Here is a 19,686-nt window from a genome sequence, read left to right as displayed (position 1 = left end):
GAATGAACAGGGCAGGGCAGCGGCAAGGTTCAGGGAAGTTTTATTTTATTTTTGTTTTTCTGCATTTCGGGAGGAGGGGGGCGTCACGATGCTATGGTTGCGTTGGAAGGCTGCTCACAACGTCGTCATTTCTCCCCGTTGACCATCCCTACGATCCGACTTCCGAAATTACTCCTGGGGAAGCGCTTGCACCTTCCGCGGGCATAGCGACAGCGTGATAGACGAGGATAGCTGGACTGCAACTGCTGAAGACGTTGCGAAAGAGACGGTGGTTGGAGGAAGACAGCACCAGCAGGGAGGGGAAGGGGTGAGGAGCCGGGGAGGAGGCTGCGTCTGGTCTGTTGTGTTGCTGCGGCTCTGAACTCTAAAGAGTGGGAAATGGTACAAGGCCCCATCCCCCCCTCCCCTTTCTCTCTGCTCTGCGTTTTCGTACCACCCCTGCTGTGGGAGCTCCCCAGAGTTCCAGCGTGCGAGGAAAACCCAGGAGCGGGCGCCAACGGACGAGTTCTTTCCTGACAGTTCAGGCCGATACGACACTGTCCACGTTTTTGACGGCAACATGTAACTCGCCACGGCCGGGATGAGCGACGTTCGGGGCCCCGTGAAACGGGCGAGGAGGCCTGGCTCAGGACAGAACGAAGGGAGGTGTGCACCGCGGGCGTCGTCCGTTCGCCCTGCGGGAGCCACGTGGATGTGCCAGAAGCTGCACTGAAGAACCTAAACTGTTTGACACCGTTTCTGGCTAACAGGTACCGCTCCCACGGGGAGGGTAATGCCGCAGAGGAGCTTGTCGTCCGGTCCGTTTGTGGTCCGGTTGTGGCCATGTGTGTTCAGATTTGTTTGTGGTGGCACTGGTGGATGCATCAACGGTCGTCGGTACGGTGGCTGTTGAGACGGCGGATGAGGGGCTGAGCAAGCAAGTGTCTCCATCTTCGTGTCTGACAATCGTTATGGCCTCATGTCGGAACGGTTGCAAGTGGAGGCGTACCCGTACCCGGATGCCTGCCCGCACGCCCGTCGTCTGCGCCGGTAGCGCACTGCACCTCCCTTCCGGCCGGCCGTTCTACTGGAGGCTCAGCGACGTGCGGATACTCCGCCGGTCCGGCCAGTGGCGTCTCTCATCTCTCAACCGCCCGCAGCAACATGAAAGCTTGATGTCAAAGTTGCAAGGCTTTAAGGTATGGCGGCGTCGATCCCGAATGTCCGCTAGAAAACCTAGCCAGGGAGAACCCGTTCAACTATACAGAGATCCGACGGGATCGGTCTTCCGGCAACGGCTTGGAGGGGTTGAAATGGAAGAAACAGAGATAATAGCAGCATGCAGCTATGCGGTATGGAAGTGCGGTGCCGCAAAGTGGTGTGATGGGCGAGAGTGAGTGTCAAGCACGCAGTGTAGCGTATCGTAGAGCAGGGAATAGCAACACAAGGAAGGACATTTGTGTTCCATGGTATAGGATGGCAGGGATGATAGAGCGCTTGTACTCTACATAGCGACATTTTGCCCGACTCAAATAGCGATGATGAAATGGGTGGTGTTCGTCGAGGCCCAGTCCCGGGCAGTCGAGGATCCCCAGATATGCATTAGAGTTTAGAACCACGTTCCACAGCATGTTTCGAACGAATTCCTTTCCAATCAAAGAACCGAGCTACTACCACGCAGGGCGTCTGCAGCATCTCACATCCTACATCTGCAAAGATGTCAATAGACTTCAGTCAGCTTTGGTTTGTACCTTGCGTGAAAGGCAAGGAACCTACCTTGCTTTGCTACTATGCGGGCTGTGATGGGCGATCAGAATGGCATCTTTCTTGTCGCTCATCCACTGGGCGGGCGTTGAAGAGCGGGCAAGGTCCGTTCGCTTTGAATTTTGGCTTCTGCACTGCAGCTCTGGTTAGCTACCATACCCGCAAAACTCGACAATATGAGATCTGAATGACGATGCCATGCATGCCATGCCAGTGGTATGCTTTTTTGCTTGCAGCAACTGGGCTTGCATTTTACCCGACTCGAGTCTCCAGTTGCCATGAAAGCCATCCATATTATGCCGCAGGTCAAAGGCAAACTGAGTTGAACTCAACTCAACTCGCCTCGTGTCGCATTGGACTGAGCCGTTGTTCCTGGCATCTCCTCGCGAGTCACCCCGACTCATGAAAGACACAAAGGGGCACCTTTCGTTAGTCGTGTCGTCTCCATCTATTGGCCATCACCAAGTCGTTCAACATGTGTTGGATGCCACATCTGACCGGTGCCAGGACTAGTCGGGCTGTTTTCGAGGAGTTTCCGCAGCAAAACCTTCCATGTTTTGGTTTAGCGAACTACTCGGCTCTCATGACTGGAGATGGCCATATTGGGTGTCCGTGGTCGCAGGCAAGTGGTGTGCCGCCGCAAGTGCAAATGTTGCCCTGCGTGTGCTTCCTGTAGATCTCACTTACTTCGAGAACCCGCCCCTCGCCGTTGCGCTTTGACACCCCGACCATGGCCTCTTTTTTGTCCTCTTTCGGTCAAGGTTCTTCTAGACTGGCTTCTAAGACGGTTCCATTCGTTCTATTCGTTCCACCACGACTCTCGCGTCGATGCAAGCTGGAGACTTGTTTTCTTTCATGTGTCTGTCGTGGTCTTGCGTTTTTTTCTCGGTGATCGTCTTCAGATGAGCTCAGTGTGGGACCGGTACTTGAGCGCCGGGACCTGAACAAGTCTCTTAGTGGCGGACGGTACACGTCTCTGGAGTGCGGCTGCGATGCAGTACGTCTTGAAGAATTCAGAGCAATGTTACTGGCCGATAAGACGACACCCCCTCTCGTCTCGTCTCTCGCTCTCCACTCGGCCGGCGGGTTTGGCTCCAACACCGGTGTCGGCCATCGACCGCATGGTCACCGACGCCTTGGCCGCCGGTGCCACTGCTGAGGTTCGGTGCCAGGTGGGTGGTCCTGCTGCTGCCGCTGAAGTCTTGGCCCGTGGAAGAGATAACAGAACATCGGGTGGATTAAGAATTCTGCACCGAATGTCTGTTCGCTCCTTGTCTTGGTCTAGCGTAGCGAACCCCATAGCCCATAGATCCGAGATTGGCATTTCTGGGGCAAGCACTGCGGCTCTCTGACGCAACCGTTCTTCAATGTTAAATGTCGCCGCATTGCAATGAAAATTCGAAGCCAAAGGAAGCAGAGTCGCAGCAACTGCGCAGCGTGCCGACCGCCTGCTCGTTCAAGGCATCCAACTTCATGTATTGCGTCAGTTCGGATGGGCCGTTTGCCGTGCGCCACATGAAGCAGCCACTCAGAGCCATCGATCCGTTGTCTATCGTCTTTTCGCACGTGTAGACCCTCGCAAGCGTGGAAATAAAAACGTGTCGGCCGAAATGCACACTTATCACTGCCCAATCTCGAGCCGTCGTTTGAGGGGATCTCCCCGCGCAGAACCGGCCGGGCTTGCCTCGCCAGAGGCGTTGAAAGTCAATTCTTGGCCATTGAGCGGTCAAGTTGCTGCGTCGCAAGTGCCAATTGGCTCATGTCAGCTATCTCATACTTCACCTCAGGATTTGAGACGAGCTTGTGATGGAGGGGAACCCTTAGATGGAGTTTGGGGAAATGCCGTATACAATGCTAGGGCTTTTCTCGCCGTTTTTCCTCGTCGATATCTTGACCGTCTGAACCTTCGTTCCCTCCTATTCTTCTCAGAAACTCACGAGATTCGCCAGCTACTCATTGGTGCTGAGATAAACACATGCTTCGGTCTGTCTCATCCGTTTCGTGCGACGCTTCACTTGACTCGTGCTCTCGGCCGGTTTGGCGTGTTTCTGGAAAGGCTCGGTTTCTTGGGTATCTGGACAATTGCGAATCAACCTTCGGCTCCGGGGCCTCAACGAATACGACAATAGCCCACAGTCATTGAGTGTCGATCAAATGCCGGACTCGTCGTCCTCCGAGACAATGGCAACAACACCGCCGCTCCCCTCCGAAACCACAGCTCTCCTCCGGAAGCCACCGGGCTCTGCCTCCGATGAACCTTCCCAAATCCGGCAATGGGTGGCCGAGATCTTGCTGCTGGCCAAAGCCGCAGTTCCGGTCATCTTGGCTTATACGCTGCAGAACAGTCTGCAGACTATCAGTGTGCTCATCGTGGGTAGATTAAGTCCAGAGGCTCTCGCGACCGCGGCCTTCAGCTACATGTTCGCTATGGCCACCGCATGGCTCATTGCCCTTGGTGGAACGACCGCGCTCGACACGCTTGCATCTAGTAGTTTTACCGGATCGACCAATAAGCACGATCTGGGCATTCTGCTGCAAAGGGGCATCATTGTCCTGTCGGCATTTTATGCAGTTGTGGCAGTGCTATGGTGGTTTTCCGAGCCAGTCTTCCGGGCGTTGGGTCAAGAGGAGTTCATTTGCGTGCAGAGCTCAAGATTCCTGCGGTGCCTGATCCCTGGCGGACTGGGGTATGTCTGGTTTGAGGCTATGAAGAAGTACTTGCAGGCGCAAGGTGAGTCGGTACCTCATCTCATGGAGAAAAGCGACGGTTTCTGATGTCTGAGTAATAAGAAATCTATCGGCCGGGAACATATGTGCTGTTCATCACGTCGCCGATGAATGCCGGGCTCAACTATCTCTTCATCCACACGCTAGGCCTTGGTTTGTACGGCGCGCCTCTCGCCACGGGCATCTCGTACTGGATCTCTTTCCTGCTTCTCGTGGCGTATGCGGCGTTCGTACGTGGTAAAGAGTGCTGGGGCGGGTTGCAAGTGCGAAAGGCGCTGAAGAACGTAGGACCTTTTGCGAAGCTGGCGATCCTGGGGGTGGTGCACGTGGGAACGGAATGGTGGGCGTTTGAGATCGTGGCGTTGGCAGCGGGAAGGCTGGGTACGATTCCGCTGGCGGCACAGTCAGTCATCATGACGGCGGACCAAATCATCAACACGATCCCGTTCGGGCTCGGGGTTGCAGCGTCGGCTCGACTCGGCAACCTGCTGGGGGCGCAGAAAGCTCGGGATGCAGCGCGGGCAGCACACGCTGCAGCAGTGTTGTCGGTGATACTTGGGACGTTGGTGCTGGTGGTGCTGATGGCGACCAAGGATGTTTTCGGGCGTATTTTCAACGACGACGAGCGAGTAATCCGGCTGGTGGGCGAGGTGATGCCGTTTGTGGCTCTGTTCCAGATCGCCGACGGGCTTAACGGGTCGTGTGGTGGTGCGCTTCGCGGGATGGGACGGCAGTGGGTTGGGGCTGCGGTGAACCTCGTCAGCTACTATGGCGGGGCACTACCGGCCGGGATTTACCTCGCGTTCCACGGCTGGGGACTCGCCGGTCTGTGGATTGGACAGTGCGTTGCCCTGTATCTCGTCGGCGCCCTCGAATGGGTTATTGTTGGATTCAGCAAGTGGGACAAGGAGTGCCAGCGAGCGTTGGATCGCCTTGATGATAGCAGTGACGGAGAAGGCGATGCTCCCGACGACGAGGCCGTCTAGGCAGAAGGTGTTGGTCAGGCATGCATGCGAATTGGATGTACATAGGGACAAATCGATTTGTCTGGGTGGTATTGGTGTTGTTGGTGTTGAACTGCTGGCAGGGTGTTTTTTCCACCGTCTCGAGTAAATAGTTGATTTTGGAATGACCCATGACAAAAGAAGCAATTCCCAAGGATTGGCTGAGAAGTAGAGCAAAAAGCGCGAATAACCTAGATGATTGCTGTGCAATTCGGCGAATTTATGGCGAATATTCACAACGTTTGCTAAAGAGTGAGATGTTGCTATCCAGCCAAGCAACCAACATACTGAGGTGGGTAGGTGGATGCCTGCGTGCCTTCCTCTCAGTCTGGGCATCCCAACTGCTAAACCTTCCCAGAGCAGTCTAGACTCCTCCGAGCTCCTGCGGGGCAGTTGTGTCACTGAACACCAGTTGCGCCTGAACCCCGCCATCAACCCCACTATCACCGCAGTGCTCTCCAGGCATTGGAGGGGACTGACGATGATGGCATTTATCCAACAGTTCAAGCCACGGTAATGGAGACGAAGAGAGGCCCTTTCCATCCTTGTGCATCAGCCTAAATAAACAGGAAGCATATCGCGACTAAGACAAGTCCAATTTCTCCTCTTTTCACGCATTGCCCAAACATTTCCGTCTCGTCCACCACCAACTTCAAGCAAAGCAGACGTCTTCCCCTCCGAATACCTGCACCATCGCGTCAAACTCGTCATCATGGCACCTATTGGAATTGCGATTGTTGGGGGTGGGATTTTCGCCAAGGAACAGCATTTGGTGAGTGGTCCAACGAGACTCTGGGCCTATCTTGCCCGAAGAACCTTGCTCACTGACCTTACCAACAGCCCGCTGTGGAGGCGAGCGACCAACTGGAACTCAAGGCCATCTATTCGAGGTCTCTCAAGTCGGCCAAGGACACAGCAAGCCTGGCCAACAAGTCTGGAGCTGCGCCCGACCTGTACTCAGACGACTCGGGTGCTGGCAAGTCCTTCAAGGACCTCCTTGCCCGCGACGACATCAAGGCTGTCATCTTGGCCTTGCCCATCCCGAACCAGCCTGAGTACATTGAGCAGGCCTTGGCCGCTGGGAAGCATGTTCTTGCTGAAAAGCCCATCGCCGCCGACGTCGCTCGTGCCCAGAAGCTAATCGAGTACTACAAGAAAGTGTCTGCCGAGAACGGCGTTACCTTCGCCATCGCCGAAAACTATCGTTTCCAGCCGCGCTTCACCACTGCACGGGACGAGGTGCAGAAACTAGGCAAAGTTATTGGCTTCAATGCCAGAGTCTTCTTCTTCGTCAAGCTAGGCGGTAAGTACATTGAGACAGCATGGCGCAAGAAGCCTGATTACCAAGGTGGTTTCCTTCTGGACGGTGGCGTCCACTTCGCTGCCACCGTGCGTCTACTTCTCGGTACTGAGGCCGCCCCGGAGTCGGTCGCCGCATTCTCGGACTTGACCCGGCCGCACCTTCCGCCCATTGACACCATCAACGCCGTCATCAAGACTCGCTCAGGCGCCACCGGGTCTTTCGCCGTCAGTGTCGGCTCTTCACTCAGCGCCTTTGACTTCGAAGTGGCGTGTGAGAATGGCAGTGTCACAGTCTCTGGCCACGAGCTTATTGTCAAGCCCTTGGATGGCGAAGCACGGACAACCCAGTTTGAGCAAACGACAGGTGTGAAGGAGGAGGTCAAGGCATGGGCCGAGGCCCTGGTCTCGGGCAAGCCGAACCCGCTGCAGTCGACCGACGAGGCGCTGGCGGACCTGGAGTTCCTGGAGAAGATATTTAAGAGTGGTGAACAGGACGGAACGCGTTTGAAGTTGGAATTGCAGCTGTGAGAGGGGCCTAGCTAAGGCAGGTGGTGTGCGGGTGAGATAAGCTCTGTACGTTTGTGGGTGGGTGATAGAGTTCAATTTAGAGCTTGTTTTCCTTGGTTTCCACCACGAGAATTCGCTCCAAGCCTCTCCGCATTTCATCACTCATTCCAGATGCGGTTGGCCGGCCGGTAGATCTCTGGACAAAGACATGGACAAATTCTCCGACGGCTCTCACCTCATCCACGCCTTTCTCAAATACGGCGATTTCATAAGTCACGCTTGATTTGCCCAGCTTTTTGACCCGAAGAGCTACTTCCGCAACCGCGGGGAAAGAGATGGACGCAAAGTAATCACTGTGTGAGTGTACCACGAGGCCGTGCTGCTCGGAGCCTGAGGGCGACAGGCCGCAATGCTCAATCAGGTATGTGTTGACGACGGAATCGTATCTGCAGCCTTTAGCTAGTGCGCCTCAAGGACACAAGTGTGTTGGGTTCGGAGCCATACAAGAAGTTGTAAATGCTGTTGTTCATGTGTTGATACATGTCATTATCGGCCCTAGGAAACCTTGTTATTGACTGCCCAGGCAGTGAGAATGATACTACTGCATTGTGTGAGGGATGAGATGTGACGATGGAAGGATGAGACGCTTTGGTCCGGAGATATGGCGACGCGGCAGAGCGATGGTTCGTCGCAGTGGCGCCGGCGCCGGGGAACCTTTGCGAGGGACAGGCTCCCTCCATCCATGCCCACCAACTGGCTTGATGTCGGCAGAGAGGAGGACGAATGATGTGGAGAGAAGCAGCAGCGCCAGGCACGACAATCACTGCAAGGAAGGAACAAACTCACCACCGTGTTCGATAGTCCAAAATATAGCGGTAATCCTCCCTTCGACGCCCCTTTAGCTTCTCGAAGCTGGCCATGTTTGGCTGCCTGGTGGGACGGGAACGAGGAGATGGGTGCCCGGAGCTTGAGCTTTACGCAGTAAGACAAGGTAGGTAGATGGGCGGGTATTGCTTGCCCGAGAGATGTGAGATGGAGGTCTTCAGGGCTGACGACGGAAGATGTGCCGGCCGTGAGGTAAGCGATGAAGTTTGCACCGGCTTAAATTGTGTAGCTTTGGTGACCATTGAGTTAAGGCCAAACGTGTTCGTTTTTGAGCCTTGAAGGAGGGGGAGCTCTCGTGGCTCTAAACTAATGTGTGCGGAGAAGCTGTCCGAGGATCTAGAATCGATCTCACTTCATACCGAGGCAGGCTTGCAATGGCCGGTTGAATGCCACACTGCCCACACGAGGGCTAATTAGCACTGTTGGTTACATCGGCGGGCGGGCGGCGGCGGCGGCGACCAAGCCCATCTACATTGATTACATAAACAGACACTGTCTCAAGCTTGACCTGGTGTCTGGCCAATCCCGCTGTTGCCGACCCTCAAAGTGCAGAGGAGGATGAGAAAGAAAAAAAAAAAAAAGTACAGCAAAGTTCTGCCACGTCTGACCGCCAGCAATTTTGTGACTCTTCTTAGATACATCTGGTCAACGCACACAGAGCGAAGTATGCCTTCGGGATTCCGCGAGCTGTGCGGGGAGAACTAACAACAAGTTCTTTCTTTTCAAAGCTCGACATTCCTCGCCAACCAGTCGCCGACAGTTTCGAGGAAAAAAGACACACACCCTTCTCGCTCATACGCCCGCCACTCCGCACCCTGCTGCATCTCCTCCTGGCAGTTGACCTTCCCCGGCCTATCAACCCTGGCTACCATCAGGCAGTTTGTCTTTGTGCCCTTGGCGAGGCTATCTTCTCGACTGGGCTTCTTCTCTCCTTCTATGGCTTCCCAGCAGACGCAGGAGGAAGCGGCGGCGGCGGCGCCATCTGCAGCTCCCGTCGCTGTCCCTGCTGCCACCACCACTGCTATTGTCGTCCAGCCCCCAAAACCCAAGCCGGCTAAAGCTCCAGAGGCAGACGAGTTGCCTGATGTGATCACAACTCCTGTTGGCGACATGTGGCCGCGGCCCTACTTCTTTGAAGGCGGCTTTCGCCGAGTTGCTCCTTATCACTTCACCTACCGCACCAACGCCAAGCAACGTTGGCGTGGCCGGAAGCTAATCGACATTTACGAAGATGAATTCAGAGACCGCACGGTAGAGTACTATCGTTGGGCAATGGAGACCGGGCGAATTGTCGTCAATGGAAAAGCTGTCGGCCCGGATCACTTGGTTAAGAACGGCGACGTGGTGAACCACACCATTCATCGTCATGAACCCCCTGTCACAGCTGAGCCAATCCGTGTTATTCACGAAGATGATGACATGATTGTTGTCAACAAACCCTCTGGCGTGCCGGTGCACCCTGCTGGAAGGTACATGTACAACTCGCTCATCGAGATCATGAAGTCTGAGAGAGGCGAGCACTTTGTACCTTACCCGTGCCATCGCCTAGACCGCCTCACCAGTGGCCTCATGTTCATCGGGAAAAACCAGCCCGCTGCCGTCCGACTCTCCGACCAGATTGTAGCCCGCACGGTACGCAAGGAATACCTGGCACGTGTAATTGGAAAGTTTCCCGATGGCGACGTTGTCTGCGACCAGCCTGTCCTTCAGATATCCCCGAGACTTGGACTCAACAGAGTTCGTGCCAATGGCAAGTCGGCACGGACCGTCTTCAAGCGTCTTGCATACTACTCGCCCGAAAACCCAAGTGCTACGACGACCACCGAGGATCGACCAAAAACGCCGGAAGAGCTCGAGGCAGAAAGGCATCGACCTTGGCTCAACAAGGAAGGCTATTCAATCGTTCGTTGTCTGCCACTGACAGGCAGGACACACCAGATCCGTGTGCACCTCCAACATCTGGGGCATCCAATCCAGAATGACCCTCTATACGCCAATCAGCGCGTCTGGGGCATCAATCTTGGACAGAACGACAGTGAAGCACTCGAGAACACTGACGAGGACATCATGGCGCGGCTGGAGAGGATGGGAAAGCAAGACGTAGCGGACGCAGTGGCCTATCACGATGAAATGGTGGACCTGTACCAAAAGCGAAGGGCGGAAAAGCTGTCGGGCAAGCTCTGCGAGATCTGCGACACTCCTCTGTACACCGACCCGGGCCAGCACGAGCTGTCCTTGTGGCTTCACAGTCTCCGGTACGAGGACGCCGGAGGAGCATGGAGCTATGTCAGCCCGATGCCGGACTGGGCCCTTCCTCCGGAGGGCACCAGCGGGCCTACGGAGGTCGGAGGAGTGGAGGAATTGGTGGAGGTGGTCAAAGATGAGCCTGAAATATGCTGAGCAATATGCTGCGATGTGCGATTTGCGGTTGCAGCTTTCCATGGCACGAACTCTCTGCGGGACCGGACGGACCGATTGACCCCACCGAAATCTTGCATATGATTGACTTTGGACGGCGTGATCATGGAATTGATGGAAATACCCTGTGACTTTGAGTGGGATAGTCATTGAGAAATTGCGACATTCTTTGGTTCTTGCTGTACGATTGCGCGACTACCTACATGAGTTTATGCGCCGCTGGCTGGATACAAAGAGGTGGTCGTAGATACTTGTCTGATAGACTTACGTGCGTCTCGATAGAAATCGATGTTGTACAGACATTCCGCAACTAAGGTACGGAAGTTCCGCACCACGGAATGGCCGCCTGGTGCCCCAGTCTGCAGCGCCGAAGGATTCGTCTGGCAAGGGTGATTGGACTGCCCGTGAATGGGATCTGCCGCGGCGCCGACACCTCCGCTGACCGTAGGCTCGGAGATGCCAAGAAGCGGACCCTGTTCACCTTTATCTTTTCTTTTTTCACTGTTTGTTTTTTGACCCCTTCCTTTTCCCTCCTCCCCCCATCTTCTCGGAGCGAGATCCGCAATGGCTGAGCAGACTGTTCATTGGTTAGTTGGTGAGAGAAAAGCGGCCATCGTTGGGCTGCTAGCGCCGTTCCTGAAGATGGAGACCCGAACCAGAAAAAAGACATGGAAGTATTTTGCAGGCAACGGTACCTTGGAGAGGTACTTTTGCTCGTCGGCAGACTGCCGTCTCCCACAATCCATCCACTGGCCCTGAGGGACCCGACCCGACCTGAGCTGAGCTGACCGCTCCTCGTTCTCCTCCTCCGTTCTCAGCTGCACCTGGCCTGGCACCCCCCACCATCTGTCCGTCCCCCCATCCTCCCCCCCCCTCTCTAAAACTCGAGATGCCCGGCAGAGACCTGGCATTGCGCCGGACCATGCAGCAGGCCCTGCTGGTGCCCCGAAGGTATGGGGCCTTGCCGTCCAGTCCCTCTTGGAGTCCCTGAACTTGAGGGGAACAATAGAGGAGGAAACGAAACATACAAAGACCAGCTTTCTGAGTCAGAAATGACAAAACAGAAATCCAAATGGGATAATGCGCCGAAGGCACGGCATCCAACGGGGGGGTACATAACCCCGGACCGGCAGTGCTCAGCCCTCCCCGAAATAACTAAAATGCTCGCTGATTCCGGATGCCCTCTTTGTCGACGCCTTTCGCAGCTCATCGCCGTGGCCGAAACCCTCGTCTTCCATCCAGAATGAACGCCTTATGACATAGCTCAAACCGATCGCCATCCCTGACAATATGTGTGCATCCACGGGGACCCGGGACGATGCGCATCGTACGACCAGAGCGTCGGTACGGATATTCACGATTACGATTACCTTCTGGATCATCCGCCGTGCCGTGGGGGAGACGACCAACAAGCGAACGAGGGACGGGAGCGACAAACAAATCGAGACAAGATTGGATTGGGCCGACCAGCCGATGCTTTATCCCCGCGTGATTGGAGACGGCGACACCCACTGACAGCTGGGAACACTCGCCAGGCACCGTGGTGCCTGGATACTAACACGAAGGAAGCGCAGATCGGAAATGCAAAAACCTCGACGCAGCCCAAATATTCTTGACGTTGGACAAATTTACCGTGCCGCAGAGAGGGCGAAAGGGAGAGCGAGACACGAGCAGGGAGAAGGAGGGCGGCCCCGAACGCCACAATCCCGCCAGTTTGGAAGCGCAGTGAATCACTCTCAGCTCGGCCAAATGCCTGCCTCCTTTTCGCCTCGCCGCCGCTGCCATCGTCGTCGTCGTCGTCGCCTTATTGCCTCCTACACGCGGCTTCGAACATCCCCGAAGAGAACTTGACCCAAAGCCGTGACACCCCCAAGACGATGCCAGGCCGAATATGCAGGCGCCCGATGCAATGCAGAACGCACGGAAGCCATGGAACTTCGAGAAGCCCGCCACGTTGTCAGAGAACTGCCGGCGCACTGTCATCCATCACCTGTGCACGCCTCACCTCAGCCCAAAACGCCCAATCTCGAGGGAAACAGATGCCAAAAAAAAAAAAAGGCCAGGAGGAGGGTAAAAAACAAGGGACGGAGGCGACATGGCACACGTGTGAAATTCGGCTCACTGCTAGTGTTGACAGCGGCGATCTCACTCTTCCCGCACTGCGCTTCGTTGCCGGGACAGGCATTCGAACACCATCTTGCTTGCATGCTCACCAAACAGGCACCTGCTTCCTTCAACCGAGCGAATGTTTCTGCGAGCGGCAGACCGCCCTCAAGAAATGACAGCTCGGGCAGAAGGACCTCCCGTGAAGCTGAAGTGAGACACGCCGCGGCCTGTGAACACTGCGGCAGCATTTAGACTCTCGGTCGGCGATCAAGGAGCCAACAGCTAATTACAACCCGCCTACCTGTCGACCGCAGATTTTGCCAAGTGTACGTTTACTTACAGCGGAAGAAGAGGGTGGGAGGCGGCACCAGACAGATAGGGCTAAGGGCGATGCATACCACCCGCCATGAACAAGCATTCCGACGGGCGGAAAAAGCAATCGGAGGGGGGAGAGAGAAAATGACATCGGCAGTTCAGCGGGCGGCTTCACATAGGATTGGACAATCGGAACCAGGTCCGACCATTAGCACGAACTTGACGCCATTCGGCCACACTGACGGCACTATACTCTGGTCCTCATGCTCATCGCCATTCAAGACAGCTCATTGAGTGTCTTGGTAGGCTTTGAAAATTTGCACGCTTTACGTACAACGGATTCCGAGGCTGCCGTTGAGTAGCCCGATTCGCAATGGATTGAAGTAGCGATTACTGAACGATGATGGGCTGGGGAGGTTGGAGACCGGTCGCGAACTCTAGGCCAGACGTGGTTTGGAATGATAGCTCGGGGGTTCTAGGTGCGAAGACGGAGGCTCGGCCGTTGATGATGAATTGTCATCGCGGCGATGGAGGGAGCGGTAAGTTGTTCCTGGCAATGGCTCCGGTACTGGGCTCGTCGATTGGCATTTCCAATGTTTCTGGCGAGCGGCTAGAAGGCGTCTTGGTGGTTAGCCCGGCCGAGCATGCCATGGCATTGAAACCGCCGCGGCCGCCGTCGATTTCTCCAAGTGTCCCCTGTTGAGATGCTAGAAGGCCTCAGAAGGAAACGACGTACGCAGAGGCTTCCTACTACTCGATAGCCCCCCCTCCCCAGCCGTTCCTTCTTGTTGTCCTTGCATGCCTCGTTATGTCGACCGATGTGGTTGATGAGCTAAGGGCCCTTTGGGTAGGGTTCCCGAGAAGTCTAGTCAGCGGCGTACCGGCGGCGGCAGCGGAAATGTTCCACGTTGGCTTGCGACCGGTCTGACTATGGTTTAATCGGTGCATTTTATTCCATGACACCACCTTCCTTTGAGGCGGCGACGAGGGGGCTTTGCGTTCTCACACCACATGGCCAGAAGAACAATCATCCAGCTAATGTCGAGGATGCGGAACAAATGAATTGAGTCGGAGGAGGGCAGTTGAAGCGTGCCCTGCGTGTCTCTCACCCACACCCCCATCCGACACAGCAGGAGGGTGGTGGTGGGTGTACTGAGGTGCACAGTACCTAAGGTAAGGTAGGTAAGGTAAGGTGAGGGAGGGTAGAGCGTTCGTAAGGTGGACTTAGGTAGAGTGAGGCCAGGCACGCTAAGTTCCAGTTCCACAGCACCAGTCGGGCTGGCCGCCGCCGGAGCAGCAGGTGGGAGCAGGTTTCCGTACAGGGGGGGGCTAGGAAGATAGTTCACGGCAGTCGGGTACGTACCGTAAGGGAAAGATCCCAGAAGAGCTTACCTCCACTACCTACCTAGCTCTGCGCGCCTCCATCACCTCACCTCACCTCACCTCACCTCACTTCACAGGCTTACAATGTCGAGCGGCCCAGTGGTTCAGCGACGGCGGACAGTGTGCTGCCGCTGCTGTGTGTGTACCGCGTATGTGTGTGTGGTGTGCCCAGCGTCCCCTGGCCGATACACGACCACTTTTTTTGCTGCTGGGCCGCGTATCGGCACCCACGACACTATGCCTCATTGGGCACTAGCGTAAAGTTTATTTTGCAGCGGAAAGACGTACTGCCCTGGGCTTCTCCACCTTTTCCCACCTCCCCCAAGGGAAGGGCCCAATCGTCTTCACCTCACTTGCGCTCCCCTCAACCAATTTTCTCCTCCAAGTCCTTCAACTTGGTGTGTGTGGGTGTGTGTATGTGCGCGCGAGCGTTCGTATCTCTGAGCATCTCTTGCGAGAAATTGGGTGCGCAAGAGAGAGAGAGAGAGTGAGTGAGAGAGAGAGAGGGGAGAGAGAGAGACGACCACATGGAAACCCCGAAAGTCTCTCTCTCTTGTTCCTGCACCGCGCATTCATCCCGCACGCCCGCCCGCACATGCGCATGCGCTGATGCCGATGTGTGTTTACAGCGGAAAGCCGCCCTCCTCGTGGCGTCCCGCCTGCGCTTGAATGGCTCAATCAATCGACAAGGGCGACACAATGGCCATTTCGTCATATTCCTGACGTCCCCGGTCATCGGAGGGTGTCCGAACATGCAGCTGCGAATGCAGTGCAGCAGGAAGCGCAGCTCAGCGCGGTGCCGTGCCGCGCTGAGAGCCAGAGCCAGAACCAGAACCAGGACCAGAAGCTGGAGCTGGAGCTGGACTGGAGCTCTGCCGATGAGCCATCCAGATTGAGGTTTTGCTGGGGGGAAGAAGCTACGCCTCATGCACCACCACAGCACAGCATCGCATGCCGCTCGCTACCAGACCATCTTCAGAGGTCCACGTAGAACAACAGACCGGCCCTCCGGCACCGTCATAACCACACCACAACTTGGACATGGTCTTTTTCCGCTCCGCAATCCGCATCCCGCAACCCTCGATGCAATACGGAGAGCATTTCACGGGGCATCGCCCTACCACCTCGTCTGGTCTGGGCGTTCCATGGGCGCGCAACGAGCCAGGAGCCCATGGGACTTTGGCACACAGGCCACCGTCATGGGTGTGGCTATTCCGAGCAAAAACCGGACCGCGCGCCCCCTGGTCTGGTCCAAGTCTCTCTGCTCTGTGCTCCGTTCCCAATTGCATTCCGTCAGATATGGTGGACGGAGGTGGGCTTTGGCCAATGTCCCAGCGATGGACGGTGGTGGGTATTCGCAGCCCCGACTCCTGGCCGGGAGGTTTTAGAGCTGGTGCTGGCTGGTGCTGTCTTGTCTGTCCATCCATCTCCTCTTCTTCAACAACTGCTCGTCCGTCCTCATCTCTCGTACACGCCCATGGATAAGGCGGGCATGGCATGGGAAGGCAAGGCAGGGTAATGCGAGGCCAGACCAGGCCACTCCAGGTCAAGCGCGGGAGCAGAGGAGTCGACGTTTGATTTGGTGGTGCGGTGCCTGCTGTTAGTTACACCGTACTTTTCAACGGACCACCACCAGACACGGCAAGGCGAGGCAGGCTACCCAGAGAGGCAAGGCCAGGCAAGGCAAAGCAGGCCAGGGCAGCTGGGTACCTTTTCCTGTGGAACAAACCTTGCTTTGCCTTGCCTTTTTGCCTTACGGTTTACGATACAGAGTACCTTACCAACCAGGAGCCGGTTTCCCTTGTCTTCACCATGCTCTTTTGCAACTCTGTTCCAACCCTCTTCGCATTCTCCTCGTCACTTTTCCTAGCCCATCCACTTTGGATTTGGGGTGAAGAGCGGGCATCTCGCGGATAAGCCACCCCACCGGTCGCTCATCTTCCAACTCGGACTCGAACAAGCACAAGGCCACATTCATGGGATAGGCCAGGCCGCGCCCACCCACCTACAGTACCACTGAGCTGTACGATAGCATCATCGAGCTCACTTATACGTGACAACAACGGCAAAAACGCCCGCAGCCTTCTTGTTTTGCTGTTGCGTGTTGCAGGCCTCAGTCCCATCTGAGCTTAAGCTCAGGGTCAGTCGGGTTCAGGTTCAGTCTCACAATATCCGTCTCTCTCTCTCTCTCTCTCTCTCTCGCGCGCGCGCGCGAATCGAACCGAACTCGAAGTCCAGACTGATAGCTTACGCGCTACGATGCAATGCGATGGCAGAACGTGATGTCCCATCTCGTTGTCGTTACATAAGACCATTTTCATAATTTTCTTACGCCCTCCATCTCTCACTTGTTCTTGCGCTCTCTCTCTCTTTCTTCCGATTCCCATGCCTTCCTTACCTTGGGTATGCCTTAGTGGACGCAATACCTCACTCTCGCATCTCTTGCATTCTCACGCCCTATCTCACGCCACGCCCCCCTACCCCCCTCTCTCCCCGAGTCCACTTCCAGACCTCACACCCATCTCTAAGTTTCTCGGGTACGTACTGAGTACGTATCATCTGCGCCATTGCACCCCTGGCTTCGACGTCTTTGCCTGTCCTGGGAGTGCAGGGGACATGGCCCCCCTGACTGTCTTGTCCCCTTCTGTACAGACCCCTGTGCCCCCATCAAACCCCAGCTCATCCTAGATAGATCTGTAGGGTGTTCTCGAAGTGGGTTAGCAATTTGCGCCATGTCTGTGCCTAACATCAACTGTCATGTGCCAAGTTGCGTCTCTTCACCGATACTTGCCCCATCTCGCAGCCAAAAGTACTCGAGTACCGGTGTACTTGCTCTCATTTTCTCTGGCGGTACCGTGCCTAGCTGCCCTACCCTACCTTACCTTAGGACTGGGCTGCTTTAGCCCGGATGCAGCAATCCCCTCGAACCCCTGCTGCAGACCAACCTACCTTGCCTAGCACACCTCTCTCTCTCTCTCTCACTCTCTGTTTCTCCGTCTCTATCTCTTTCTGTGGCCCTCACGCAGTATGTACACACTCTACCTAGGTACCTGGTCCCTAGTAGACGCTCCTCCTCAGCACCAGCAGCCCTTCCCACCCCCCATGTCCCTTCTCCCATGTACGTACCCCTCGTACTCTACTTACCCATCGCTCCCAGCTGCCCTGAAACCTTTGCCGGCGGCACTGGGGGCCCTGTTGTTGCGTCTGCTCTCTGTCGTCAACAGATCTTATAACTCAGATGCTGCTGCCATTTGATCCTCTGCGTTTGATCCCTGCCTCGCAACGCGAACAACTCACAACACTTCAACGCTCTCTCCTCTTCATATCTTCCAGAGTATGGCCCATACTGCCGTCGCCAACACTCGAGCAACACCTGTCACCACCACCGTTGTTACACAACACGACGACAAATCCCCCGCCGACATGACGCGATCAGCTTCCGCAGAGCCTTCGAAGCCGGCCAAGCGCAAGGGTACGCAATATCAACCGTCACCAACATCGCCGGCGACCTTGACATAGACGCACTTGTCTTGTGCTTCTGTCCATGACAATGCGCATCTGCCGTCGTGGTTGCCGCCGCCGCCCTCCTCCCTCTCTCTCACTCTCCCGCACTTGCACCACTCTTCCTCCCTTCCCTCGGCGGGCCTTGCTTTCCTTCAATATCAAGAACCAACATGTTAACTTGACGTTCGTCACCCACAGGCACCAGAAGCGTCTCTACCTTGACGCCGTCTCAGCTGGCGCGCAAGCGTGCCAACGACAGAGAAGCTCAGCGGGCCATCAGAGCCAGGACAAAGGAGCACATCGAGAGACTCGAGCGAGAGCTTGAGGAACTCAAGAGCGAACGCAACCGCGACCAAAGCCAGACCGTTCAGGAGCTCTTGCGCAAGAACAAGGCCCTTGAAGAGGAACTGTTCAAGCTCCGTGAGAGCGTGGGCATTCCTAATGGGCAGTCCTACCCAAACTCAGGTACGGCTGCCGCAGCTGCCTCGTCCTCTGCGTGGGTGTCTCTTGTTCGTGCTGACTCGGCTCCAGTATACGACGACAACCTCAGTTCTATCAGCGGGGCTGTCCCGAGTCCCAGATCTTCACCATTCCCATCAAACGGTGATTACAACGTGATGCAAGAACTCGGCCCCTCGTATGTGCCCATGCCGGATGCGTCAGAGTCATGGGGCCCAGGCATTCCCGTTTCCGTTCCCTCGACCGTTTCTAGTCCGTCATCATCGGCCAACACGGACGAGTACGGCGCAGGCTACATCCCCACGAGTGTCCCCGCGCCGATGATGGACGCCCGTAGCATCCCGTCCAAGATGGAGTACGACGACGTCGACTCTGGTGGGTGTTCTTCCCGCATGCGGTGGTTGGGTCAACGCAATTCTGAGACGCTAACCACTCAGTTTCTAGACGCTGGCTACCCGCACAACCATCATCCCATGGGCCACCAACACGTTCCCATGGCTCATCATCATCAGTCATACCTCCCTCACCAGCAGTCGTGGAATTCGTATCCAACCCCGGTGTACTACCAACAACCGTCGGCCCATTGATCCGCCAGCCAGGCACCACACTCTGGGAGATTCCGACACTCATCGTCCCGCCCACTTGTCGAATCGACCAGCTGTTGGTTGGCTTCATCCAGGATTGCCGCCGACTGTCCCAGCTCAAACCCCTTGACTCGCTCCTCCGGCCTGCCAGGGTCAACATGAAGAATTTCCTCGAATACCATCCTGCTTCACCTACCAACTCACCCCCACGATGCCAGCTAGCCGACCTCGACCGTGCCGCTTCCAACTCTGCCGCGGCTTCCGGTGCCAACCATCCCATGGCCGAGCTCATTACCGCCCTCGTCAATAAGGCCGGCGTGACCAACGTCATTGAACGCCTCGCCGTCTTTGCGGTCATCCAGCGGGCTGTTGCTTGGCTGGTGCATCCGACGCGTGAGGCATACATGGCCATGGTACAAGAACTCACGCCCAAGCCGATTCAGACGGCCATCCCGCACCCGCAGTGGGTTGACCTAATCCTCTGGGCCCCCCTACGCACTGCCATCATCGAGCGGCAGGATGCATACGCCAACGAAGAATTTCAGGCCGTTTACTCGTCTAGTCTGAGGCTCATCAACTGGCCGTGCCGACCAATCGATGCCCTTGTCGTCGACCCACAGTCTGGAGAGATGTGGCTGAGCGACACCTTCACAGCCCACGCCATGCGCGTCGAAAACTGGCGTCTCAATGAGAACTTCGTCAGACGCTACCCTGAACTCCGTGGCTGCGTTGCCGTCGAAGGGTCATAG

The 19,686-nt window shown here is 56.1% G+C and overlaps 5 protein-coding genes across 5 annotated transcripts; 4 read left to right on the top strand and 1 right to left on the bottom strand.

The window, feature by feature from the left end:
* Positions 1 to 3,924: 3,924 nt before the first annotated feature.
* On the top strand, positions 3,925 to 5,456 carry CGCS363_v012902 (putative transporter; the record flags this gene model as incomplete). The annotated part of the gene is made up of 2 exons (XM_036644751.1): positions 3,925 to 4,474; positions 4,534 to 5,456. 2 exons carry the CDS (start codon positions 3,925 to 3,927, stop codon positions 5,454 to 5,456), a joined length of 1,473 nt encoding a protein of 490 aa, XP_036489729.1.
* Positions 5,457 to 6,186: 730 nt separating this feature from the next.
* Positions 6,187 to 7,304, top strand: CGCS363_v012901 (Uncharacterized protein; the record flags this gene model as incomplete). The annotated part of the gene is made up of 2 exons (XM_036644750.1): positions 6,187 to 6,246; positions 6,315 to 7,304. The coding sequence occupies 2 exons, from the start codon at positions 6,187 to 6,189 to the stop codon at positions 7,302 to 7,304; spliced, it is 1,050 nt and encodes a 349-aa protein (XP_036489728.1).
* A 76-nt stretch (positions 7,305 to 7,380) lies between these two features.
* Positions 7,381 to 8,203, bottom strand: CGCS363_v012900 (uncharacterized protein; the record flags this gene model as incomplete). Its single annotated transcript, XM_036644749.1, has 3 exons — positions 7,381 to 7,729; positions 7,788 to 7,838; positions 8,130 to 8,203. The coding sequence occupies 3 exons, from the start codon at positions 8,201 to 8,203 to the stop codon at positions 7,381 to 7,383; spliced, it is 474 nt and encodes a 157-aa protein (XP_036489727.1).
* Positions 8,204 to 9,104: 901 nt separating this feature from the next.
* CGCS363_v012899 (Uncharacterized protein) lies at positions 9,105 to 10,568 on the top strand (the record flags this gene model as incomplete). The annotated part of the gene is made up of 1 exon (XM_036644748.1): positions 9,105 to 10,568. One exon carries the CDS (start codon positions 9,105 to 9,107, stop codon positions 10,566 to 10,568), a length of 1,464 nt encoding a protein of 487 aa, XP_036489089.1.
* A 7,158-nt stretch (positions 10,569 to 17,726) lies between these two features.
* On the top strand, positions 17,727 to 19,686 carry CGCS363_v012898 (uncharacterized protein; the record flags this gene model as incomplete). Its single annotated transcript, XM_036644747.1, has 4 exons — positions 17,727 to 17,862; positions 18,093 to 18,359; positions 18,426 to 18,728; positions 18,866 to 19,686. The coding sequence occupies 4 exons, from the start codon at positions 17,727 to 17,729 to the stop codon at positions 19,684 to 19,686; spliced, it is 1,527 nt and encodes a 508-aa protein (XP_036489088.1).

This window comes from Colletotrichum siamense (genome assembly GCF_013390195.1).
Source record: "Colletotrichum siamense strain Cg363 chromosome Unknown KSG_Cg363_contig09, whole genome shotgun sequence".
NCBI lineage: Eukaryota > Fungi > Ascomycota > Sordariomycetes > Glomerellales > Glomerellaceae > Colletotrichum > Colletotrichum siamense.
Note: the sequence above shows the minus strand (reverse complement) of the source record. Positions and strands in the feature narration are given on the sequence as shown.